Source organism: Dipteris shenzhenensis, chromosome 15 (genome assembly GCF_047967505.1).
Source record: "Dipteris shenzhenensis isolate YYH24624 ecotype China chromosome 15, Dip_SZ_1.0, whole genome shotgun sequence".
Classification (NCBI taxonomy): Eukaryota; Viridiplantae; Streptophyta; class Polypodiopsida; order Gleicheniales; family Dipteridaceae; genus Dipteris; species Dipteris shenzhenensis.
Genome location: NC_141610.1, coordinates 3,967,396 through 3,990,737, shown reverse-complemented (window position 1 = coordinate 3,990,737; position 23,342 = coordinate 3,967,396). Strand labels below are relative to the sequence as shown.

Below are 23,342 nucleotides of genomic sequence, written 5' to 3'. Positions count from 1 at the left end.
CGTCGATCCTTTTGCATTTCTCAGTCTTTCAAGCCTCTTACATTTGGAATATGGAAGGGAATGCTCGCCAAGGCAAGCTCCTCCACATATGCATGAATACTCTACCTTACGAAACACTACTACTATGCATGAGAATGCCCTAAGTTCGTAGAGGTTGACGTAACATTTGATGTTCCCAGGTGACCAACGAGGGGCTGAGTGTCCATAAGGGATACAAGGAAGCCGAGGCATTGCTAGAATATGGTATATGTTTGACGGTGACGGTTCCAATTAGACGGATAATCGATGCCCCTAGCGCTCGAAGGAACATTTTATCAACTGGTAATATGTTTAAAGGTTAGCTCTATATCAGGGAAGACAAAAGAGATGCCCTAGGATAACTGGGGGCTGAAATGACGAGGGATAGTTGAGTATGCAGCTACGCAGTACCCCGAGTCGGAACTAACGGCTTTCACATACACTGATGATTTTAGGAGCCAACGGAGGTGCTCGTAAGTTGACTACCACAGTTGAACGGAGAAGATGTCATTAGGAACGCTTTGCCAGGACGCGTAATGATATACAGCAATGCCTTGCCTTTCATTTGCCCGTAAATAAGAAGACGGGATTCGAGGATACGTAGTGATGGAACTGGGAACTTCCCTCACTATCATGTGGACCAGTGAGGTCAAGACCCGGGCTATTGTTGTAGAGCCTGAGCCATAGAACTCTATACGTCTGTTTCTTGATTATGCAGACGGATCTGGGCTACCCACGGTAGTTCATCGCCACCACTGTATATGAGACGCATGAATAGATAGAGATTGTTGAACTGCTTTGTTATTCAAGTAGGATAAATATCCCCATATGCACATAGGTGTTGTCAGAGCGATGAATGGGCCATCCAACCATTGAGCTCAGTCTTCGTTTTCTCTTTAGTCAAGTGGAAGAAGACATGCACTAGCAAACAAGATTACGACCTTTACGTATGAGACGAACTCGAGGAAGGGCCCATGAAACCAGAGAGTTCACGACTCGACTATATTGAAGAGGAACCCATGAGCTAGGGAGCTCATGGCATGGTAGATGATACACTCCCCAGAGATGTTTGACGTGATTGTGCGAAAAAAGTCTGAGCCACCCAGAGCTATCTCTGCTCCAGCACCGTTACGTATTGTGGGTACTTGCATGACTCGGCTCCTTGATGGTTGAGGGCGATAGATAAGCCCCAGGATAACCTAGAGCAGACGCATCTTTCAGAAGATGAGAGTAGACAGCGCCGTGGTTACCACCTCATGGAATGATTATGTGTTTCGCTATTCTGTTAGGAAGCACATTATACATTTTGGGCAACCAAAAACGTATGCATTGTAAATGATTTAGGAGATCATAGCTCCAAGGCAGGGCTGATGGCCTCTGTTAAGCCTTGATATAACCGAGAACACTTTGAGAGACAGTAAGACTGCTAGTGAATCGTCAAGTAACATTTTAAGTAGATTAATATGCGATGCTCAAGATGGAATGATATGACTGTTTATACTAAATCTAAAATTTTGACAGTTGTATTATAAGATTGATAGGCAAATTAAGGATATAAGTGTCCCTTCTAGGACTATTAATAATATCCTTGATCATGTTTGGATAAATTTTTTATATAAAGACTGCACTAGAACCATTCCTATCTTTATGAATAAAGAATGATTACTACCACTTATTGAGTATTTTTTATTTCCACTTACTGAATATGTTTAAGAGTGAGTTAAGAGTTTAAATACCAAAATTGTAGTATTGCAAGTCAAGAAAGAAGTTGTGGATCTCATAAGATGATATGGACCCTTTATATTGAATATGATGTTCAGTTTATAGTTTTGACTAGCAAAAGATTTTTTCACTGTCATTTACAGAATTTTTATGACCATTTACTGAAGGTTTTTACTACCATTTACTGAGTATTCTTAGTGACATATACTAAATATCCTTAAGTTCAAGTGCCATAATGAGAGTAAATGCAAAACAAGTTGGGTGATAGGGATAACAACTATATGCTGGCATGGGGGCCTGTAGTCCCACATTTAAGGGTCATTGTTCTAACTTGTCCTTTTTGTGGATGGATGCAAGTGAGTTGGCACACTTCTCAACCAGATTTGTTAATGACATTTGCTAAAGATGACACTGGCACACTTTATACTACCGGCAGAATGGATAGATGCATATGTTCATCCTATAATAATAGTTGATATTTTGTTTACAACTTTTGGCTAATACTGAGAATTTTGGGAGTAGATTGTCCTTTGTATGGGTATACCATAAACATGGAATTTTGAGTCAACTCAATGATCTCTAGCTATTGCTATGATTTTGCAAGTTTTTGGGCAGAACAATAATTTTTACTTTACCACCTTCCATCAGAACTGATTGTATGGGATTTTTGGGAAAAAGGAGGACTACTAATGAATGAATTGGGACACCTTGTAGTCCCCTTCCAAATTATATTCAGTTGCTAATATTTCGGAATCTTTACTTCCAGCAATGCCAATCTAATGATTTATAATATTCTTTGATTAGTTATATGGGGAACAATAGGACTTGAGATTTAAGGGACTTTGGAGAATTCCATGGGAAAGGGGGTGTGATTCCTGCAATTAGAAACAGTAGAGTTGAAGTTGTTTAATGAACTAATGAAATGAATGATTCAAAGACATTAAAGTTATACGATTCTGAATGTATCAAGGATGTTGGAATGAGATGTGAAATAGAGTAGTAGAAATGTAGTTTGAAACACACACACACACAGAAGGTTGGTAGAGAAACACACAGTTACGACTGTTACACGCACACACACTAAGAAAATGTGTTTGAGGGTGAGGGGAAGAGAGAGAGAGAGGGAGAGAGAGAGAGAGAAAGTGAGAGAGAGAGAGAGAGGGTGTAACAATATAAAGCTTTTTGTGGAAGTATATTTCCATCCCTTCTCTACTATTACACCATTAGAAAAATTAAAAGTCTTTGTGGAAGTATCTTTCCATCCCTTGTCTATTACAACTTTAGAAAACACATAAGTTGTTGTGGACGTACATTTCCACCCCTTGTCTATTACACCATTACAGAGAGCATAAGTCCTCCAAAGAGCCTACTATTGCATTGGCTTCATGAAAACAAGCAGACTTCAAATCTGTAGGCCATTTGTCACCAGGACTAGCTTCTGCAATCTCGGCACAGACACTCTTCACAAGCTGCTTCGAGGATTCCGTCGACTTGTAAGCATACAACAACTCCTCTTTTCACTCCTTGCTTTTCTCATCTTCACCTTGTCGTTCAATATAGCTTCTAGCCTCCGCCATATCATGTATAAAAACTTAGCTCGTAAACATATCATGTATAAAGACTTAGCTCGTAAACATAAGAGTTACGTGATTTAATGACACTAAAAAGAAAGGTAGAAACATTCACCTCTTCTGATGAGTTCAATTCAAGCAGCCAGGTCTGTAACATATCCTTCTGGAATGACTTTCTACTCACGGGTCCATTATAAGGGATCTAAGACAGAATTTTAGTTCGTGGAATGTAGTCACGTAGTAACTGGCCATTTCTGAGAAGGAAAGTGAGGGAACGACAGTGAGAGAAGGAAAGTGAGTTGCCCCGACTTGAAGGAAAGAAGAGGGAAGCACCCTCTTCAAGGCAGCCATGTCCTCGATCACTTTTTGTCAATTCTTTATTTTCACTTCAGGCCAGAATTGTGTATATTTTATGTCTTGAATCACTTTCCTTCAATTCTGACAATCATTTTTTTGCAAGATATGGATATCAATAATTTTCAATTTTTGCAAATATTCCTCTCAAAATTTTTTTCAGCGGCAAGAGAGAGAGAGAGAGAGAGAGAGAGAGAGAGAGAGAGAGGGTAGCAAAGAGAAAGTGGTAGAGTGAGAGAGAGAGAGGGAGAGAGAGGAAGAGGAGGAATCCAATTCATTTAGTCCAATCCGTCTCACTCAGGTGCGATCAAGTTCGGCCTACTGTCGAAGGTTCCAAAGGTGCCATCTCTCTTTCTCTCACTCCCTTTCCGTCCCCTTTGTTTTTTCAATATGTCTTTTAACACTACAATGTATTTTCATAGGTTCCGATGGGTCCAACCGAATAGGATTAAAAAACATGTTTAGAACAGCTATATCTCGAATAAAGAGACATTGTCAAACTCCCTATTGAAACGGAAACTTTGCCTGGAGCATTTGTTATCCCTAGCACACAAGACGGCGTTGACTGCTATATCTCAGATTCAGATAAGTCTGACCAAGAAAGATAGAGTTTCATTTCTCAATGGCGGGTAAAGACAAAGGACCACCACACCTTATTTTGGGTGTTTCACCATACAAAAATACCAAAAGTCATCAAAAACTAGGTTCAAGGAGAGCAACTTCATGTTGCAGGCAAGGGCGATTTCCAAGTTGATTGGCATATGGTAAGGGACCTCAAGACCCTCAAATGCATGTTCAACATAAGCAAAGGAGGTAATTCAAAATCTCCATGCCTTTACTACAAGGAGCCAGCCCATGTCATGGATCGAAAATGGTGGAGAAGAGCTCCTAATCGATATAAGGTTAATCCTGAATTCAAAGCAGTTCTTGATATCCCTTTGTGCAATGTACATATATGCACATTTCATGCTTTTTGTAGAATCATTGAAAAGTTGGTATTTTATTGGATTTTCTTGGAAGCTTCGACTAGAAAAGCATAGGAAAAAAGCAATTGCTGCATTAGAAAATGTATTATCAGACATGGGTCTCCATGGAGGGGATGTTCATATCATAACAGACATCAAGAATTCCTCAAATGGAAAGGATGTTCCTATCAAGCCATCAATTGGTGGAGTCAAAGCAAGAAGAATTTTATCAGAACTACAAAGAGAAGGGAAGCTTCGAAGAGGATCAAGATATGTTTTAAGGGTGAGATACGGCCTTTGAAAGCATGTGTATAATGCAGTTAAAGAAGATATGGCATATGGTGTTGCTCGAAATGTTAAAGCAGATATATAGAAATCCTTAGACAAGCTTTTCTAGCTTTGTAATAAAAAGACATGGATCAAGAGCGATCATCGTGCGTTAGAAGAGGAAATTAAAAATTTTGGAAAATCAGTGAAACAAGCCTAGACACAAGCTACAATATAACACACCATGGTAAGTTGAACTAATTTGTTTTGTATGCATAGTTTGTACTTTCAAACATGGTCTAGAAAATAGTGACTTAATATTTTTTGTGATTGCAGCATATTCTATATAACCTCCTTCCATATTTTGTTAAAAAGTATGGATGCCTTGCAATATCTTCAATCAAAAAAGCAATTTCAATAAAGTTATACAATCTAAGTTATAAAAAGCAATTTACTCTCTCTCTCTCTCTCTCTCTCTCTCTCTCTCTTCATTTTTACCTTCCATGAACAAGAGGCTTTGGATGAAACACCAATGAAAATCACCGGGCCTAGATGAAGCACTAACAATAAAATTACCCCAGAATCTAAATTCTAAAATGTAGATTTCAATAACTTTAATTTATCATTGGCTTAACGGGAAGAAATAAAAATCTCAGTCGACGCATATTACACAAAATATCATAATGCATAGTCCATTGAAATATTTACATAATTGTTTTTGTCTTAAGCATGGAAGGTATTTTTATGAAAAGCATAAAGAAAGTGTACTAGCTAACATGCCTGCAGACGTCAATTACTGATGGCAAACAGTAATAGAAAATACATGCTCTTTTACATCTCTCAAATACATTCAAAAGTGTTACCTTTTAGAGCTCTTTCTGCCTCTCTTACTTGACTTCGGTTTGTCTTTCTCCCTTTTTCCTCTCTTTTTTGGCTTCACTTTATCTTTTCCCTTGCCTTTTTCCTTGTCCTCTTCTTGCTTCATTCCCAGAGGTGTGTGTCCTCGTGTTATCCAAAATTTCATCTCATCAATTGAATCCTCAGGATATAATAAATGAAATTGAACAACGATATAATAAATGAAATTGAACAACGATATATTTTAGTGTACAATCAAATGTGCCTCTTTGATTGTACACTAAAATGCTTTGAGTTTTCTTTTGTGATTGATGTATCAATTGCCCTATTCATAAGCGTGATGGTCACTCTTTCAATGTTTTTCTCTTTAACAATTTCACATTCATCCAACTTTATGACAAATATAAGCCATCCCTCACACTCTTCAAATGTGATTCTATAGAATTCAACCATTCTTTTTTGTAATTGTTCAAGATCAACAAAAATAGTATATCAAGGATTATACACAGTGGTCCCCTTACTATCTTCAAATACATCCTCAATATGCAACCACTATCCAATAAAATCATCTACTTGTTCATTGAGTAAAGCTCTTAAATTCCATACTTCTGCAGGACTTGGAAGAAGCACATGTTTGATCCTTTGATCTTTAAAAGTTGATGAAACTGCTTTGAAAATAGAAGAATAACCTTTCTTGCTAACTCCACTCTCATCGAGAGCCTCTGAATTAAGTTTACATCAACTTTGTTGCTTTCCATGAATTGTTGCACAACATTGTGTTTAATGATTTTAAACTTATTTTCCTCAATCATCCCTTCCGCAATAGTAGTTGAAAATGGACCTTTCATTTGTTTTACGAGAACAGCATTCGAATCAACATTTTCCTTTTGGGACTCCAAAACTTTCCTATAAACCGAATGCGTAAATAAGAGTTAACATAGGAAGATTTATCATAGCCACTTGCAAGTAGCAAATGCTTTTTCTTGAAAAAAATAAAATAGCAAATGCTTTAAAAAATCTTACCTTGCTACTTGTACTCGACACTTGCACCCTCCACTTCCTGCTTTCAATTCTGCAAGGTTGCGAAATTTTCTTCTTGTAAGCCTCTCTTCCAAAGGGGTCACTTTCGATCTTGCTTTATGTAACTTCTCCCTTGTCTTTGTATGTTCTTCAATTTCATTCTGTAACTGCTCGTTCAATCTGAAACTTTCGACTATCTGCTGCATTTTTGTGTTCACCTCTTGCTCGTATAAAGACCTATACATGTGCACAACTTGAGACTGAGCCGTGATGTATCCATGCATGCCTTCCATTCCGTCACCCACAAATTACAGCCATGTTTCCAGATTTGAGAATAGCAGAGTCACACTTCGGATTGGACATTTTGGATAAATCTTCCCATCACACCATAAGTTGATATGTTGTAAACCTTCTCTCCTCATGTTTTCTCTTTGCATGGCGCCTACGTGTTGTTTTAAAAGAGACGCATATTCTTCAGTTAAATCAATATGAAGATATTGCCGTCTCTTGTTGACTTGTTTTGTAGAGTTATAGCTTGGTACTGTCATTTTGACTTTGTTTTGTAGTTTGGTATTGTCATTTTGAGCGCAATGTTTTTCCATTGCTTCCCAATTTTATTACTCTTTGATAAGGCAAAGACTCTTGATGGCGGTAAACTTTGAAAAGCAAGCCTATGACGAGATTAGTTATGATGTTCTGACAGAGAAGCTTAACGATCGTGGAGATGGTTATAAAAGGTTTAGGAAAAGACGTGGCTTGTAGGAGAATTGAATGTAAAAGCTCGTGAGATATGGGAGTGAATATAAAAGAATATATTTATTCTTTATCCTCTGACATGTTTACGGTACTTACGAATATTTTATTGAGTATTTTACTATTTTTCCATATTTCAAACTCACCAAAAAAGAGAAAATTGTGGATTTCTCTCGAGGCCCCAAAATGAACTCCCTTTTTTCCTAATGGAGCCATCAAAGCGGGACTTTGCAACAATCTACGAATGACGGGTCTTCAAGTCAAGTGAGCCTGGGTTGGTCGAACAACATAGGACTCCCGGAAAGGATTAATGATCCCTGCCAACAATGTACGTAACTTATGCTTGTATTAGCCAGGCTGAGCGTTGAACGAGATCATGGGAAGAGCCGGAATGTAAAGGTGGAGCTAACGCGTGGAGGAATGGGAGATGGGAAGCAAGGGAGCGTGGATGACAAAGAGGGAAAGAGAGATGTAGAGGAGGTGAGACGAGGGAGAAGGTATGTTGTAGAGGAGTGAGGCAGGTGAGAAGGTATGGCAAAGAGAAGGTATGGCGAAGGGGGGAAAGCTTCACGACAGCGAGGTGAGCAGGAGACACAACTCCCTTACAACTAGTTAGCTTAAGGAAAAAGGACCTGGATTGTGGAAGCTGGAATTGCCAAATCATCATAGAATTGCCTTAGTGGAATGTGCCTGATAGGGGAAGACAAGTTCTTGGCCAAATAAAGAAATTAAATTGAGGCAATTGGAACGTGTGCACATTAATGGCCAAAGTGTTCCATGATTGGACTAGCGAACTCACATAACGTCTGGGTTACATCAAAAGTCAAATTGCAACAATGGAACTAGGTGCCAAAAGTTGCCACTATACTAGCGTAAGTTCTCAATGCCATCAAATATGTATGAGCTGTTATTGACTCGGTGTGACCACCAAGTACAAGACAAGGCTATCCAAAATCATACGTCTCCAATATCTGCTTTACTGAAAAAGCGCTATATATGCACACTTTGATAACAGATATTTTCGTTCCACGTAGTCCACAAAATCCAGTCAAATAACAATGAGTCATATCTTCCAATACAACCAGCTCCAACACAATTCTGAAAGCCCTCAAATAAATTTACATTTGGAACGTTACAGTTCCCATATCATTGTTTGAATACCTCGTAGTATTTAAAGAGCACACCAACTGTGTGAACTGAACAAATATATTTCATTTGAAGCCATCTAGTACTCAAAAATGGAGGCCACTTCTTTTCAATTTGCCAACCCCTGTTTTGTTCTTTAAAATAGATGAACAACAAACTATTACAGCATATCCTTCAAAACAATACAGCAGTATGTGTTCCTCCAATAGATTAGAGGGGCCAATCTGCGTGCGTACACCTAAGGAATTTGTATACACCTGTGGCCATTGCAAATCCAAAAATTGCTCACAGGAATCGTGGAAAAATGGCCAGTCTCTTTGCAAAAGCATTTACGAATCCTGAATCCGCAGATTTGAGGGATGGAGTTTCTTTGGAGCTGGGATCCCTGTGACTTGGTCAGTCTTCTATAACCTCCAATCAGCTGAACATTTGTGGGAGGGGCCTCACTGCCATAAAAGCATCAACCATCTGCAAGCAACGTCCTGTCAGAGTTGCATACACTTGACACAGCACGAAAGAGGAATCCCAAACAAAACGTCTTACTGTTTTACCTTCAAGTATAAACCAACCGAAGGCTAAGTTATGAAATACATGTGCACAAGCGTACATCAAAGCAGAATTGACACACTTAAGTATGACAGCTGCACCCATGTGTGCACATGTCTGTATGACAGCTGCAAAGGGTAGAATGGTACCAAACAAAAAATGCACCAACCACAAAGGTACTAAGCCATTAAAGTACAAACCAAATCCAAACTCTAGCACATAATATATATAAGATACCAAACCAATAAGGTACAAAACCAAAAACCAAATCTAGCACATGACTTTGTTTAACATCAGTGATTTCAATATTATCTGGATAGCAAAACACTAAGCACGCGAGAGAGAGAGAGAGAGAGAGAGAGAGAGAGAGAGAGAGAGAGAGAGGGGTGTGATAGCGAAAACCCCAAAGGTAATAGCTTGGGAGGTGATGGAAGCTATTATATGGCAGGATATGATAGCCTAAAACATAGCAGAGGGCAATTAGAATGCATGCTCTTTTTTTTTTCTCACCACGTAACACAAGAATTGCTAATTAGAATACAAAATGTGTACCTCACTTGTGACAGCAGCACGAGCTTTCTGATGCCAATCAACCATTCCGGATAGGACCTCAATAAGCCGTTGTTTCACTTCACCAGTTAGCATTCTACCAGCACCATACTCCTGTAAATAACAAATTGACCAGAACTTCAGCACAAGCTATATTCTTACTTCGAAAATACCATGCAGCATGTGTCTCCATCCTCTTTTGTATGTGTAAAGACATCTTATATGAAGCCCCCAAGTTGCTTAGATTTCCAACTGAACAAAACACCTTAGCAACCCCGAAAGCTGGACAGTAGTTATTCATCAGTGTGTGTGTACTGCGTTTGTGCGGGTGTTTGATTAACCTGAGATCTTATGCATTTTTTAATAGATAAGACAATGATTAGCCCCGATGCTTGAATTTCCAGCTGAGCAAAACTACTTCTTAAAAGCCCAAAGGGGGCCTACTCAAGCTGGACAGTACTGCCAAAGGCTTTTCCAACTTTATGTTGTACTTGCATGTCTGGAAGCAGAAATGTGAGTGTGAGTGGGGTGTTTTGTAGGCGGGCGGGTGGGTGAAGGGTTGGGGGGGGGCAACAAAAAATCTAATACAAGAACCCTGATGGATTTAATATGGACTGGGAAAAAGGCAACACTGTGGACACAAGTGGATGAAAATATGAGGAAAGCGACACAAGCAAGATCCAAATAACTTCTCGGGCATAGCTGATCTGAATTGAAACCAGAAGGTAACGGAATAACAGTAAAACTGGTAATCAATAATAAACAATGAGATGGTGGGGAAAAAACAAAAATTCCAATGCCACCTCATATGTCATGCAGCGGTTCTCCTTTTTTTTGGCAGAGAGAGAGAGACTTTATTAAGTATAGCCATGAAACCATCGTCATTAACTCGACCGAATGAACATCTTGCATTCATTTCCAAATCACAATGCAAGAAATATTTATAATGCATCTCATATGGTGGTTCTAGTTATCATAAAACACAGAATCTCAAATCGGGCCCTACTTGTGGCAAGTAAGAGCAACCTCATTACCTGCTTAATCTGAGCAAGCTCCTCATCACTCTCAAGGAAAAATGTAAGGTATTTCACCGGTATATCTACCTGACACACCAAGAAACATGCCACCTCAAGGCCATAAAATGAATACGCCATTTTCCAACCATCACACAGTAGGCAAGGAACAACATCAGTAGTACAGTGATATTTATACACGTCAACATTTCAGCATTATTGCAGGTGATTTTAAGTGGCCAAAACTGGCAATCCAATAGTTCTAAGAAAATTTTATTACAACCATCTACAAGAAGTGTAGGAGAGAATACATCAGTTCTAATAAAAGCTATCCCTGAGCAGTAACATCAGGACAAAGCACGATTAAGAATAAGAGAATTGAAGCCTTTATAATTTATGTACAGAAAGATTGAGCCACTCAGATCAAAAACAGCTACTAAAGGTCTCCTTTGTGATTATCAATAGAAAAAAGAAGTCCCAATATATTGGTCCTGTTAGGAGTATTAGTAATGGTGGTGTTTTTTTGAAGTCAAAATAGCAAAGGTTGGAGCCTTGGAGGGTATGCGTAAAGTCTATTAAATGTATTACCTCCCGAACTCACAGGCCCTTCCCCACTTTACATTAATTGCCTCACCTCCCTTTCACTTCTCTCCTCTCCTCCTTTTCATGCCTCTTCTCTCCCCCTTTCCACACCTCCCTTGTTCCCGTTTCTCCACTCTCGTCTCCTGCCATTTCACCGCTATCCTTTTCCACTTTCGCAAGTGAGTGGACGACTTTATCTATAGTTTGAGAAGAGATCTATGAAATCTTCACAACAAGGGAGTCAAAAGATACCTGCAGGCCAAGCCTTGTCACACCGCTCAGCAGTTCATGTATGCCATGTAGTCACTCACATGGGCATGCATGGTCCCAAATGCCCTATAAAATACCCCCTTTCCTGACCCTCACCACATTCAACCGTACTTTAAACCTCTCCTCCTAGCTCCATTCATCCCTCCCATTGCTAACCCTCTATTTAGTGAAAAACAAACCTAGATTGCCCCTCATCACAAGGTTACATCGTGGTATCAGATATTAACATCTCTATGGAGAAGATGAGCTGACCCTCTGTCAATGAGGTTATCATGCCTAGTTTTTTAGTGATATTGAGGTCTTTAGGGCCATGTATGCCATGTAGTTCACTCACACGGACATGCACGTTCGCAAATGCCCCATAAAATAACCCCTTTCCCAACCCTCACTTCTCATTTCAACCGTACTTTAAACCTCTCTCTTTCTCCTAGCTCCATGCATCCCACCCATTGCTAGCCCTCCTTTTGGAGCAAGACAAACCTAGGTTGCCCCCTCACCACAAGGTTACATTGTGGTATCGGATCTTACCATCTCTATGGAGAAGGCAAGCACTGCCCATCTACCAAATCCTCTGCCTAAAGGGCAGCTCCAACTTATGTGGGACATCATCTCCTCATCCCTAGCCATATCCCTTCTCATCTACTCCAAACAGGATCCAATGGAGTGTATACCATGTGCAACCAGCCAAAAGAAAGTCTTCATTGGGCATACTCCTTTGAAACGGTTTGGGATCAAAGGCCTACCCCTTCCCCAACCTCCCAACGACACCCAACATTTTGCCACTCTAGAAACAAGCAACTAATCACCCAAGGTCCCCTAAGTTACATAGTGGGCTCTACATGAAGGGCCCCTATAGACCCTATCCTATAGAAGATTAATAAATGCATATATGGCGCATAGTCCCATCCTCACATCGTCTGCCGTGGCAGGTTGTAAATGGATGCAAACCTCCCCAATGTCAGTATCCTCTCGTCTTAAGTCCCCTCTCCAAACCTCTAGAATGTTTGCATTTATATCCTTGATCTACTATCATGGCCCTTGCATGTGTGCCAACAAACTGAGATGTTCCTCCAACAACTACTAGAGACGGCTCAATTTTCCCTTTCTTTGTCTCAAGCTTGCTCTCCAAACATCTAGAATGACTATATATATCTACTTGATCCAGCGTCCTACTCCTCCAATGTACGCCAACAAACTGAGACACTCGTCGGACTGCTGTTGAAGACAACTCCATCTCCTTATGGATCAAGCTAGGCTCCTATCCCGTTGTGCCCATCCAATATATGTCTTGTGTATTGTGTCTTGGTGTCAAGCCCTCTAGATCTACGACCTCCTATGCCAAATAATGCGCTCAATAATCCTTGAGATGTTCCAAATAAGACCCTATTACAAGAGCTTTCACAGCTCCAAACTGAGGTGAGTCCACTTTCCTAGGAAAGTCTACGAACTAGTGAGTACAATGTGGCCCAACCATCCTTAGGAGGAGAGGTTTCTAACGTCTAGATATGGGAGAAATTCAATTTCACTTGTTCCTATAGGTAGAGATATTCTAAGATCCTTACCCCCATGGCAAGAAATGCCACTATAAATGCTTCATTGTGCATGTCCAAATGCATGTAACTCCTCTGTGCATAGCGCAATCTTCAGCAAAAAACTTGTCAACCTCTATGGCAACCTATTAAGTCGCCGCTATCTAAAGGAGGATCTAAGGTTGCCTTGCAATTCAGGAAACTCTGTCTCTCTTCCCCTGATGGAGAAGGTCAACTGCTCTCCAAGCCTCTACATGAGGAGGCAAACAGAAGCATCAGCAATGAACACTTGCCGGGGAGTCGATTGGGCATTTATCTAGGTATTGGAAGTCAATGCAATATCATATGTCAAGGGGTTAGGGGCTGAAGTGTCCACAATTATGGCCCACTCCAGCCTTGACTCTAGGGATGCTCATGTGGGAGACATTTGAGCGGCCCCATATATGGGGCCTATATGTCATGCAAGACTTACCATGGGCCAATAGATGGTTGTGTAGATGGGCTACGCAAAGGGCCACATAAGGGAAAACACTATGATCAGCCAGCACAACCAATGGAGTGCAAAGTTGGCCTACTCTATGGGCAAACTACTAGCCAGCCTACCTAGCCATGGTCATCAACCAAGTAGTAACCTTAAGAGCTACTTTGAGCCCTTGGGCAGTACAAATAAAGGCTATGAGCCTATGGTCCCCTACTTCCGAGGAGAACTTCCTTATTGTAGTTACATTTGTTCTCATCGATTGGTGCCAACCTTGGGCAATAGGTGGATCACTTTTTGCAATCTTCACACAGTTCATGGTCATTTTTGAGAGATTGGGTACAGAGTGGAGCCCTTTAGTATCCACTTTTGTTGGTCGCCTCCTAGGGTTGTGCCATTCAATTTCAACATTTGGTTGCCAACCAACCTAGCTCACAATGGATGGCATAAGGGAAGGTCCCTTTTGGGAGGTAAGCTAGCCACATAATTGCTCAAGAAGAGCTGGATACACATACTTTGAAGCTCATGTTTTCAGCCAAATAGAAATGATCTCACATGCATTTTGCCTTGGTTACTACTGTTATGTATTTAAACTCAATGTGTGAGTGATATGATTGTAGAAGATGGCTAGCATGTGCTTCAAGTGTGTCATACACCTATGGTGGTCAAATAATCCTTGACCGCACCGCTTTCCTTTGCGATTTCCACCTTAAAGGCTGCTTACATTTTTGCTCAAATGATAATTATAGCAAGATGAACGGCTAAATCATGATAGGAAGCTAAGGGGCTCCAATTGTGCAACAAACACTGCACCTATAAGATTAACCATGGAAAATCAACTGGACAGCACCTAATGACCTAGATCATTAGCTGAGGTGCACCTACGTAAAGCCATGATGCTCTTAGGTTCTTGAAGGTGTCTCATTCATGGAACGACTTGCACGCTCACTCAGATACTTAAAATTCTTATATACCAAGATATATTACGTTTCCTGCCATCTAAGCTTTCCTTGATATAACATTGTGTTGAGCTGTCGAATACCTTCCACTTTTTCATCCTATAAATCAATCCTATGGAGATTTACTTTTCTTTTAAAATTTATTTGGCCTTCATCAAGCTTGCAGGCAGATCCATAACTCTCATTTACAAATCTCCTCCGGAAGCTTAACATAGAACAGTACTTCTAAATCAACCTCAGAATATCTAACAGCACATAGAAATAGCCACAGGCATGAATTTTCATGAGGAAATAAATGATGGAGGCACCATATACCTCAAGATTGGCACCATACTTTCTGTGATTTTCAATGGTGTCTCTTCCTCCAGAGAATGCATACCTGTTCACCTGGAAAACGATGTGTTCTCAAACTAAGTACCAACATTGGAATAGAGGGGCAGTGAGAACTTGTGTTACAACACCACCCTTGAATAAAAAATGTATTTCCTTAATTTCTTTTGCAACAGAGTTCAAATGCCTGACAGCCTACATCATAACCATGCTTCAAGTTCCTTTACAGGCAGCTTCAGGAGAACACTCAGATAGCAAATGAGCCTGCTGCTTCACACTTTAAACTAGATCAATATTGTTGTTTTAATCTTGGTAATATCTTTTTAAGCTTAAGTTTTCCTATTGGAAGAACAATTAAAAGTGCAGTTACATACTGTATTCTTTATGACGCACATGATTAAAAAAAAGTTACCAAACTTCATAGAGTTATCTTTAAACTTCAAAATCTTTTGTAAACAATTGAAAAACTATAAAATAGCTTCAGGGAGCAGGAATCTTTGAGAGCAAGGCTAAGATTGATGTATTAATGTGATTGCCTAGGATTCTCTGTTGCAGGCAGCTACTTCTCAATCACAATCCCTCTCCCTTTCCAGAAGAATCAAGCCAACAAGCTAGAGATTTAAGGCCCCTTCCCTTTACAGAAAAAGGATGTCCTCAAGCTAAAAGATGGTTTGGAACTGGATAATCTCAAGAATGAAACAATCCAGAAAGTTGCACATTTCAATGATTTGTTGTTAGCAGCCTATCATTATGTAAAAGCTGATTGATGTAGCTTCAAATTAGAGAAAAATCGTAATGGAAGTTGCAACCACTTATGTTTGCCGTGAACCCTCAGAACCAGTAATAATTCCTGTAGTTTATAAGGTTAACGAAACATTTTTAGTAAACCACATTGTTCCAAATTTCAAGTCTACCTTTACCAATTACTTACCTCGAATAGGCTGGCATTAGCAGCTTTTCAAGTTAACAATTGCTCATATTCCTAGACATGTAGCAACTGCAAATGGACATAAACGTGCACACATGTTTTCGTGCAGGTTATGCATCAGCAGATTAGTGGTCTATCATCCAGACAGGTCTACTAAAGATGTGGCAGCAAGACGTGCTCTCCATGCAACCAGAATACTGATAATACATCAAACTGATTGCTGACATGGCAGCCAGATCTGCTGATGGTGGCTGGTGACATCTGCACCGGATGATGTGGCAACGATCGGGCTATAACATATGGCAGTCCCCTGCCACGTGGATGGGCTGGGAAGGGATAGTCACAGAGACAAAGAGGAGGGAACGCTGGAGATGGAACGGCAAGCACAGCTGTTTCTTAGGCAGACAATATGTTGAGCTGATTTGTTTTTTTTTTGGGGGGGTTGGGGGGGGGGGGGGGGGGGGGGTAGGATCGTTAGATGATAGAGAGAGAGCAAGGTGCAAAGAGTCGATAGAGTCTTAGCTGTCACGTCAATCTTGAGTAATAAGCCTACAAGGCACATTGCATGGCCTATAGGGCATCACTAGAACCACCAAAAGATGGCCTACAAACCCCCCTCCATGGGATGGGCTGAAGTATTCTGGAAACGTCTCAGAATACCTGGTATTTTCTGGTCATGGTGGCACATGTTCATCCAAAAGGATATAGCCACCTATGAATGTACAAGGGATGTTAGATCATGTAACAAAGGGAACCAAGTGTAAAGCCTGTCGGAAGACTTCGAACTTGGGACGAGGAAGTGCCTTTGTAAACATATCTGCTATGTTGCCCTATGTGGGAAGATAGGACAACTCTATGTCTCCTTCTAACAACCGCTCCTGAACATAATGATAGTGAACTTCAATATGCTTGGTACGCGCATGAAACACTGGGGTACGCGCAATGGCCAAAGCACTCTGGCTGTCAGTGTAGACAATAGTGGAGGATGTCTAGCGAATACCAAGATCTGTAAGTAACTGTTGCAGCCAAACACACTCTACTGTAGCAGTGAAAGCTGCCCTGTATTCAGCCTCACAGCTAGATGTGGCAACTGTTGGTTGCTTCTTGCTAAGCCAAGAGATACATGAATTGCCAAGCAAAAAACAATTGCTGGTATGTGACACTCTGGTGTCGGAACATCCTGCCCAGTCACTATCCGTGTAAGCATGCATGGTAAGTGAACCCTGATCACCATAGAAGAGGGCTAAATCATGAGTGCCTCTGAGATATCTGAAGACTCTCTTCACTGCCTGCCAATGCTGTGAACTGGGCATGTGCATGAATCTGCTCAGCTGAGATACTGCATGTTGTAAGTCAAGTCTGGTGTGACATAAATAAATAAGGCATCCAACAGCCTGCTGATAAAGAGTGATATCACATGGTGGGCTCCCATCATGAGCTGAGAATTTGAAGCCAGGGTCCACTGGAGTAGAAATTCGCTTGCAATCCTCAAACTGAAAACGATCAAGGAGCTGTCCAATATACTTGGACTGTGACATCATGATACCCCCCTCAACATGAGCAAACTGAATGCCCAAATAATAGTGGAGCTATCCCATGTCTGACATTTCAAAAACCTGCTGCAAATCAGCCTTGAAAGCTGCAATATGCTAAGTATCTGGGCCCGTGATGAGCATATCATCCACATATAAAATCAGCATTAAAAATTCAGATCCACTCCCACGGACATAAAGAGTGGGTTCTGTGGGACTATTCTGAAAATCAAGGGATAGTAAGCGTGCATGAATTTCGGCATACCATGCCCTGGGTGCCTGCTTCAAACCATAAAGGGCTTTTCTAAGCTGGCATACCTTGTCTTCAGAATTAACAACCTCAAAGCCAGGAGGTTGTGTGACATAGACTTCTTCCTGCAGATCCCCATGAAGAAAAGCAGTATTGATGTCAAGCTGGTGCACTTGCCAATGATGATGGGCTGCAATGGCAATGACACATCTAATGGTAGTAATCCTTGATGTGGGAGCAAAGGTCTCCTTAAAGTCAATGCCCTGTTGTTGGGCATACCCTTTTGCAACAAGACGGACTTTGTGGCGATCTATACTGCCATAAGATTTTCTTTTTAATTTATGGACCCACCGGGTACTAATGGCATGCTTGCCGGGAGGGAGATCTACTAATTCCCATGTGTCATTTTTGGCAATGGATTGTAACTCAGCTCTCATTGCATCCATCCACTCTTTGCTGTTAAAAGCATCTTTATGGCACAAAGGCTCTTCATTGCAAGCTGTAGCAAGGAGTGCAAACTCAAGAAAGTGACCATGCATCTATCTATTCCCTGATCTTGTCCGGGCAGCAAAAGGCTGATCTTGTTTGCTGTCCCTCAATGTATCAAGAAGCCATATGGGAACTTGCCTTTGCTGTCTATTGACAGCTCTTTCTTCAATCACTGCATCATAAATAGTGGGATCATTTTGTGCTGGAAGAGAAACCTGCAAATCAGCATGGGGTACTGGCTGATCATTGCTTGTTGGAGGCTCATGTTGCTGGTCAAAGTCTTCCTCTGATGAAGGCAGAGGTAACCAAGAGTCAAAGGCATCAAACATGTCAACATCTGGCTTAGCTTTGCAGTCCACAAGAGGAGAAGCTGAATGTTTAGCAAAGATTACATCTCTACTGACAATAATCTTCCCACTATTTGGTTGGTATAACTGATACCCTCTGCTCTCCTGGCTGTAACCAATAAATATGCATTTGATTGCCTTGTCATCAAGCTTATGTCTCAACTGAGATGGTACATGAACATATGCAAGAGACCCAAAAACTCCACCTTTCCATGCTTCATAAGGTGTAACAGTCTTCAATGCCCTTGTAGGTGATCTATTCAGCACATAGTTGGCACACATCACTGCATCAAGCCAAAATTTATTGGGCAAAGACTTAGCCTTAAGCATGCATCTGGCCATCTCCATTGTGGACCTGTTTTTCCTTTCAAAAACAGGATTCTGTTGAGGAGTGTAAGGAGTAGTGCATGAGTGAACAATGCCCCGTGAAGATAGAAATGCATCAAACTCCTTTGACATATACTCTCCCCCCCTATCTGTGTCGAGGGTGACAAGCTTGCATCCTGATTCATTCTCAACCATATTCAGCCACCTCTGAAAGCATGAGAAAACTTCAGATTTGGCTTTTAAAGGATATACCCAGCAATATCTTGTGAAATCATCAATGAGAGTCATAAAATATTTGTACCCCCCAAATGGCATTTGTCTTCATTGGGCCACAGACATCACTGTGTACTAGCTGCAATTTCCTTTGTGAGAGTTTTGGACAATTCTTTTGAAAAGAAAACCGATGCATCTTACCCAAAAGACAACCCTCACACATATGTTTGGAAACTATGTGAGTTTGAGGTACATCATTTGCCATCTGCTGTGAGTGTAGCTTTGCAAGAGCTCTATAATTGAGATGACCCATTCTCTCATGCCAAAGATGAGTTTCAACAAACTGTGAATCTGAAATAGCAAATGCTTCAATAGAAAGTGCAGCTGAGTGATGATCAAGGTGATAAAGCCCCTTTTGCAAAGTGCCAGTGAGAACTATGGCATTGTCATCACGAAGATCATAAACTAGGCATCTGTAGCCATCAAAAATCACTTTGAAACTTGAGGTGGCAATTGCTGAAATTGAAATCAAGTTGACTTCAATTCCTGGCACAAAAAGAACATTAGTCAAAGTGACATGATGGCTTGAAATGGATGTGAGCTGCACATCTCCAATTCCTTTTACAGCATAAGAAGCATTATTAGCACATGTGATAGTCCCCCTTCGAGGTGCATAACAACTCTCTGCAAGATGTGACGTGCTTGGAGGCACCACTATCAAAATACCAAGACTGAGCGTCATTAGCAGTAAAGAGTGCATCAGCTTTGGAGGGATCAAATGAGCAATGGACAGCCCATTGCTAGAAGATGAGGCATCAGGAGGAGTACCCCCTGCAGAGGGACCAGCAGTAGAGGCAACCACTGTAGCATTGGCTGGCCTCAGATCAACCCCCGAAACAATATTCCACAAATGCTTTGCAACAAGAATATGTTTCATGAGATAAGACCACATCGGATAGTTGGTGCCATCCAACTTATCATCTTCACGAAGAACGCCAAATAGATCTTGATTGTTCCCAGCCATAGCAAATGTGATACCCTGAAAGAGACCTGAAAACCCAAAAGCCTCAAGGCTATCACTACAAAGAGCTGGCTGTCCAAAAATGACAGCAAATATCTGCAAATTTCCAACCCAAATCAAAGGGCAAATACAGATCTAACCCAAATGTGACTGTGGTAGGCAATGTTCACTGCAAAAACAGCCAATCTGGCAAAAGCCCCAAATTTAATGAGGGCAAATAGGCCAAAAAGAGGGCAAATGTAGAAAAGCCCCAAATTTTGCTGAGATTTTGCAAATGTGAGCCAATGTATTGTAATTCTGACCCAATGTCCTGCAAAAGTGACTCAATGTCCTGCAATCTGACCCAATGTACTGCAAACAAACAAGAAATTGCAGACCAAATCCCAAAGAAATAGCTTCAAGGCTTGCAACTGCAAAATTAGGACTGCTGTCCACAAGTTGTCTCAAAAGTGCACCAAATCCCAGAGCAAGTACAATGCAGGTACAACGTACAACGCGGGTACTAAACTGATGTACGAAACAATACGGATATCGACACGGAATCCAATGTACGGATGCAAGTACTACGTAGCACAGTGTATGGCTGTATGGTGTACAGTGTACGGAAGCACAGTATGGACAGATATGCTAACTGTACGGAATACAAGTACGGAGAGCAATACAGTACCCTGTACAGACAAGTACGTAGTGCAAGTATGGATCTATACAGCTGCTCAGGTACGTAGCTGTACGGTGTACGAAATGCAGGTACCAAACTGTATGGTGTACGATGTACGGCGATGCAGATTCAAATCTATACGACTGTATGACGAAGCAAGTACGGCTGTACGACGATGCAAGTACGGAGCAAGCTGTGAGTACGATCGTTCGTACCGTACGACTGTACAGATGAAGGAGGCTGGTGCGAGTCCGGGGACAAGAGACGAATCTAAACGTGGCTCTGATACCACTGTAGGATCGTTAGATGATAGAGAGAGAGCAAGGTGCAAATAGTCGATAGAGTCTTAGCTGTCACGTCAATCTTGAGTAATAAAGAAAAGAAAGAGTACAAAGTACTTGTACCTAGACCTAGGACTAAGTGTCCTAGGTGTCACATAGGACTAAGTGTCCTATGTGGCCTAAAAGGCACTAAAACTATAAGTGCCTATATTTATGCCTACAAGGCACATGCCATAGCCTATAGGGCATCACTAGAACCACCAGAAGATGGCCTACAGGGGGGAGAACGAAAGAAGAAAGACGTATTAACGTCCACGGGAGGCCTCACATGCCTATAGGACAAAGTGCACAAAAAGAAGAAACTCATATAAGCTTCAATGGGCTAGTGCGCTAGTGCTCTTGCTGAGTACTAATCTATACTTATCTAATGAGCTCAAAAGCTCAAGCAAAATCAAGAACAAATACATAAAGGGTAAAGCAAACTGAGAGTTGGGACTCCAGAAGCCGAAGCCCGGCACCGTGGTGGCTCTCCGGTGAGCTGTGAAGATATCTTGGATCTGCATCTGTCAGGGCGTCTCACGCTGAGGCAAGGGGCACGGTCTCCTCGATCTTTGAACCCGCTGAGCTATGTCCAGAGTGACCCCTCGTCTCTATCGGTCTCCCAAAGAGAGAGAGAGAGAGAGAGAGGATCACCGATTTTGAAATCTAATGCAAGAGTATGAATGTAATAAATAACTTTCACCAAAGAGCAACAGTTTCATTATTTACTAAAACTTATTAATGGCACCATGAAGAATGTGATGATTTGAGGCCTCACCTTATTTTTTATGTCTTTCTTAGAATCCGTCACGTATATTGCTGAGTTAGGATCACTAGCAGACATCTTTCCACTTTCGCCCTACACAGCACAAATAAATTGTAAAAATTGTTTCTTATACCTGCTTCTTATTAGAAAAAGCAGCACCTACTCCCTTCTTTCCCAAATATAACAAATGAAGCGCCACCTTCCCTCTTACACCTGCATCCTAGAAAATGAAGCACCTACTCTTTCTTACCCAAATATGACAATGCCCAGACTAAAAATATTTCGACAATATTTCAAGGATATTTTGAAAAAACTTCGAGCCAGCTCTGCTTGTATTTCTACAGGGTAAAAGACCATGAAATCCAACCTAATAGTAAAAACAAAAAAGTGGCCCTAGACGGTCTTTTTAATAACATAGGAAATCCCTATAAGCGTGAGTGATACTCTACTCCTTAAGATTAGTGAATTTTAAGGTTCAACTAAGGTTTTGCTATCTAGAGCAGCAAATGGTCGTTGTTGGGTGGACTCAACGGGTTTGCAGAATAGACTGGAACTCAACAGATGTCAGGGTAGATCTCGCTCAGCTGTGTCAAACTCAGGACTGAAAAATAAAGTTCTTCAACAAAGCCTACATCCTGAATAGAGCGTGCACCAACAAGGAGCTGTAAGAAGGCAAATCATAGCTTTTGAAAACCATGCCAAACACCTGCTGAACAGAATTAAGGTTCTCTGCAAAAATCTTCAAATGACTCAAGACACGTGCTAATTCCAAAAGAACTAATGAAAATCTTAAAGAATAGCCTTAGCTAAAGCACCCACTGCAATAGAACGCATAATCCCTACCAGAACAATATTGGAAAAATGTGTTCTGCTGATCCATACCAAAGAAGTTTGAAAATCACAATCTCATCAAAGCGTGTAGTTTGTAAACTGGTTTGCATCTGCCTGCTGTCTTAAACCAGGTATCAGCTGCAGGATTGAATTGAAAAATGAACTAATTGATCATACGTTGTCACGCATATAATCCAACTGACTTCAGTGCTCCAATCCTCAAATGAAGACATGGAATGCAAGATCATGTCCGCATGGCTTCAATTTGGTGAAGACAGAAGAGCAGGTTTGCATTGCTCTGATACAAGGAGAAGGTGGGCACGAGGATGACAAAATAACAAGCACATGTGTGTACGTGTGTAGCTAATGGAGGCAGGCACTCCAACAAACATTGTGGAGTGCAATTACAAAATACATGTATACATATATACATATGTATACATGTATATATATATGTATATACATATACATGTATACATATATACATATGTATACATGTATATATATATGTATATATATATATATATATATATATATATATTTATATGTATGTATGTATGTTTGTTAGAATTATTATTATAATTCAGCAGTGACCAATGTAATGTAATAAGTAGGTTAGGGGCACTTTTCCCTCATTTTGAGGTTTTTCCCCCTACCCATAGTTAGTTCACTAACTACGGTTAGTGAAGGATAAGGTTTTGTCACTTAGACAAAACCCATCCCACTTCTT

The 23,342-nt window shown here is 40.8% G+C and overlaps 1 protein-coding gene across 1 annotated transcript in view; it reads right to left on the bottom strand.

The window, feature by feature from the left end:
* Positions 1-8,553: 8,553 nt before the first annotated feature.
* Positions 8,554-23,342, bottom strand: part of LOC147893227 (Nucleotidylyl transferase superfamily protein) — a 29,967-nt gene continuing 15,178 nt past the window's right edge. Inside the window, exons 8-12 of the mRNA XM_087385765.1 lie at positions 21,794-21,874; positions 14,916-14,987; positions 10,804-10,872; positions 9,773-9,883; positions 8,554-9,142 (exon numbers count right to left, since the gene is read on the bottom strand). Coding sequence (XP_087241891.1) covers positions 9,092-9,142; positions 9,773-9,883; positions 10,804-10,872; positions 14,916-14,987; positions 21,794-21,874 — 384 coding nt within the window. The 3' untranslated portion in view covers positions 8,554-9,091. The remainder of the gene's footprint in view (positions 9,143-9,772; positions 9,884-10,803; positions 10,873-14,915; positions 14,988-21,793; positions 21,875-23,342) is intronic.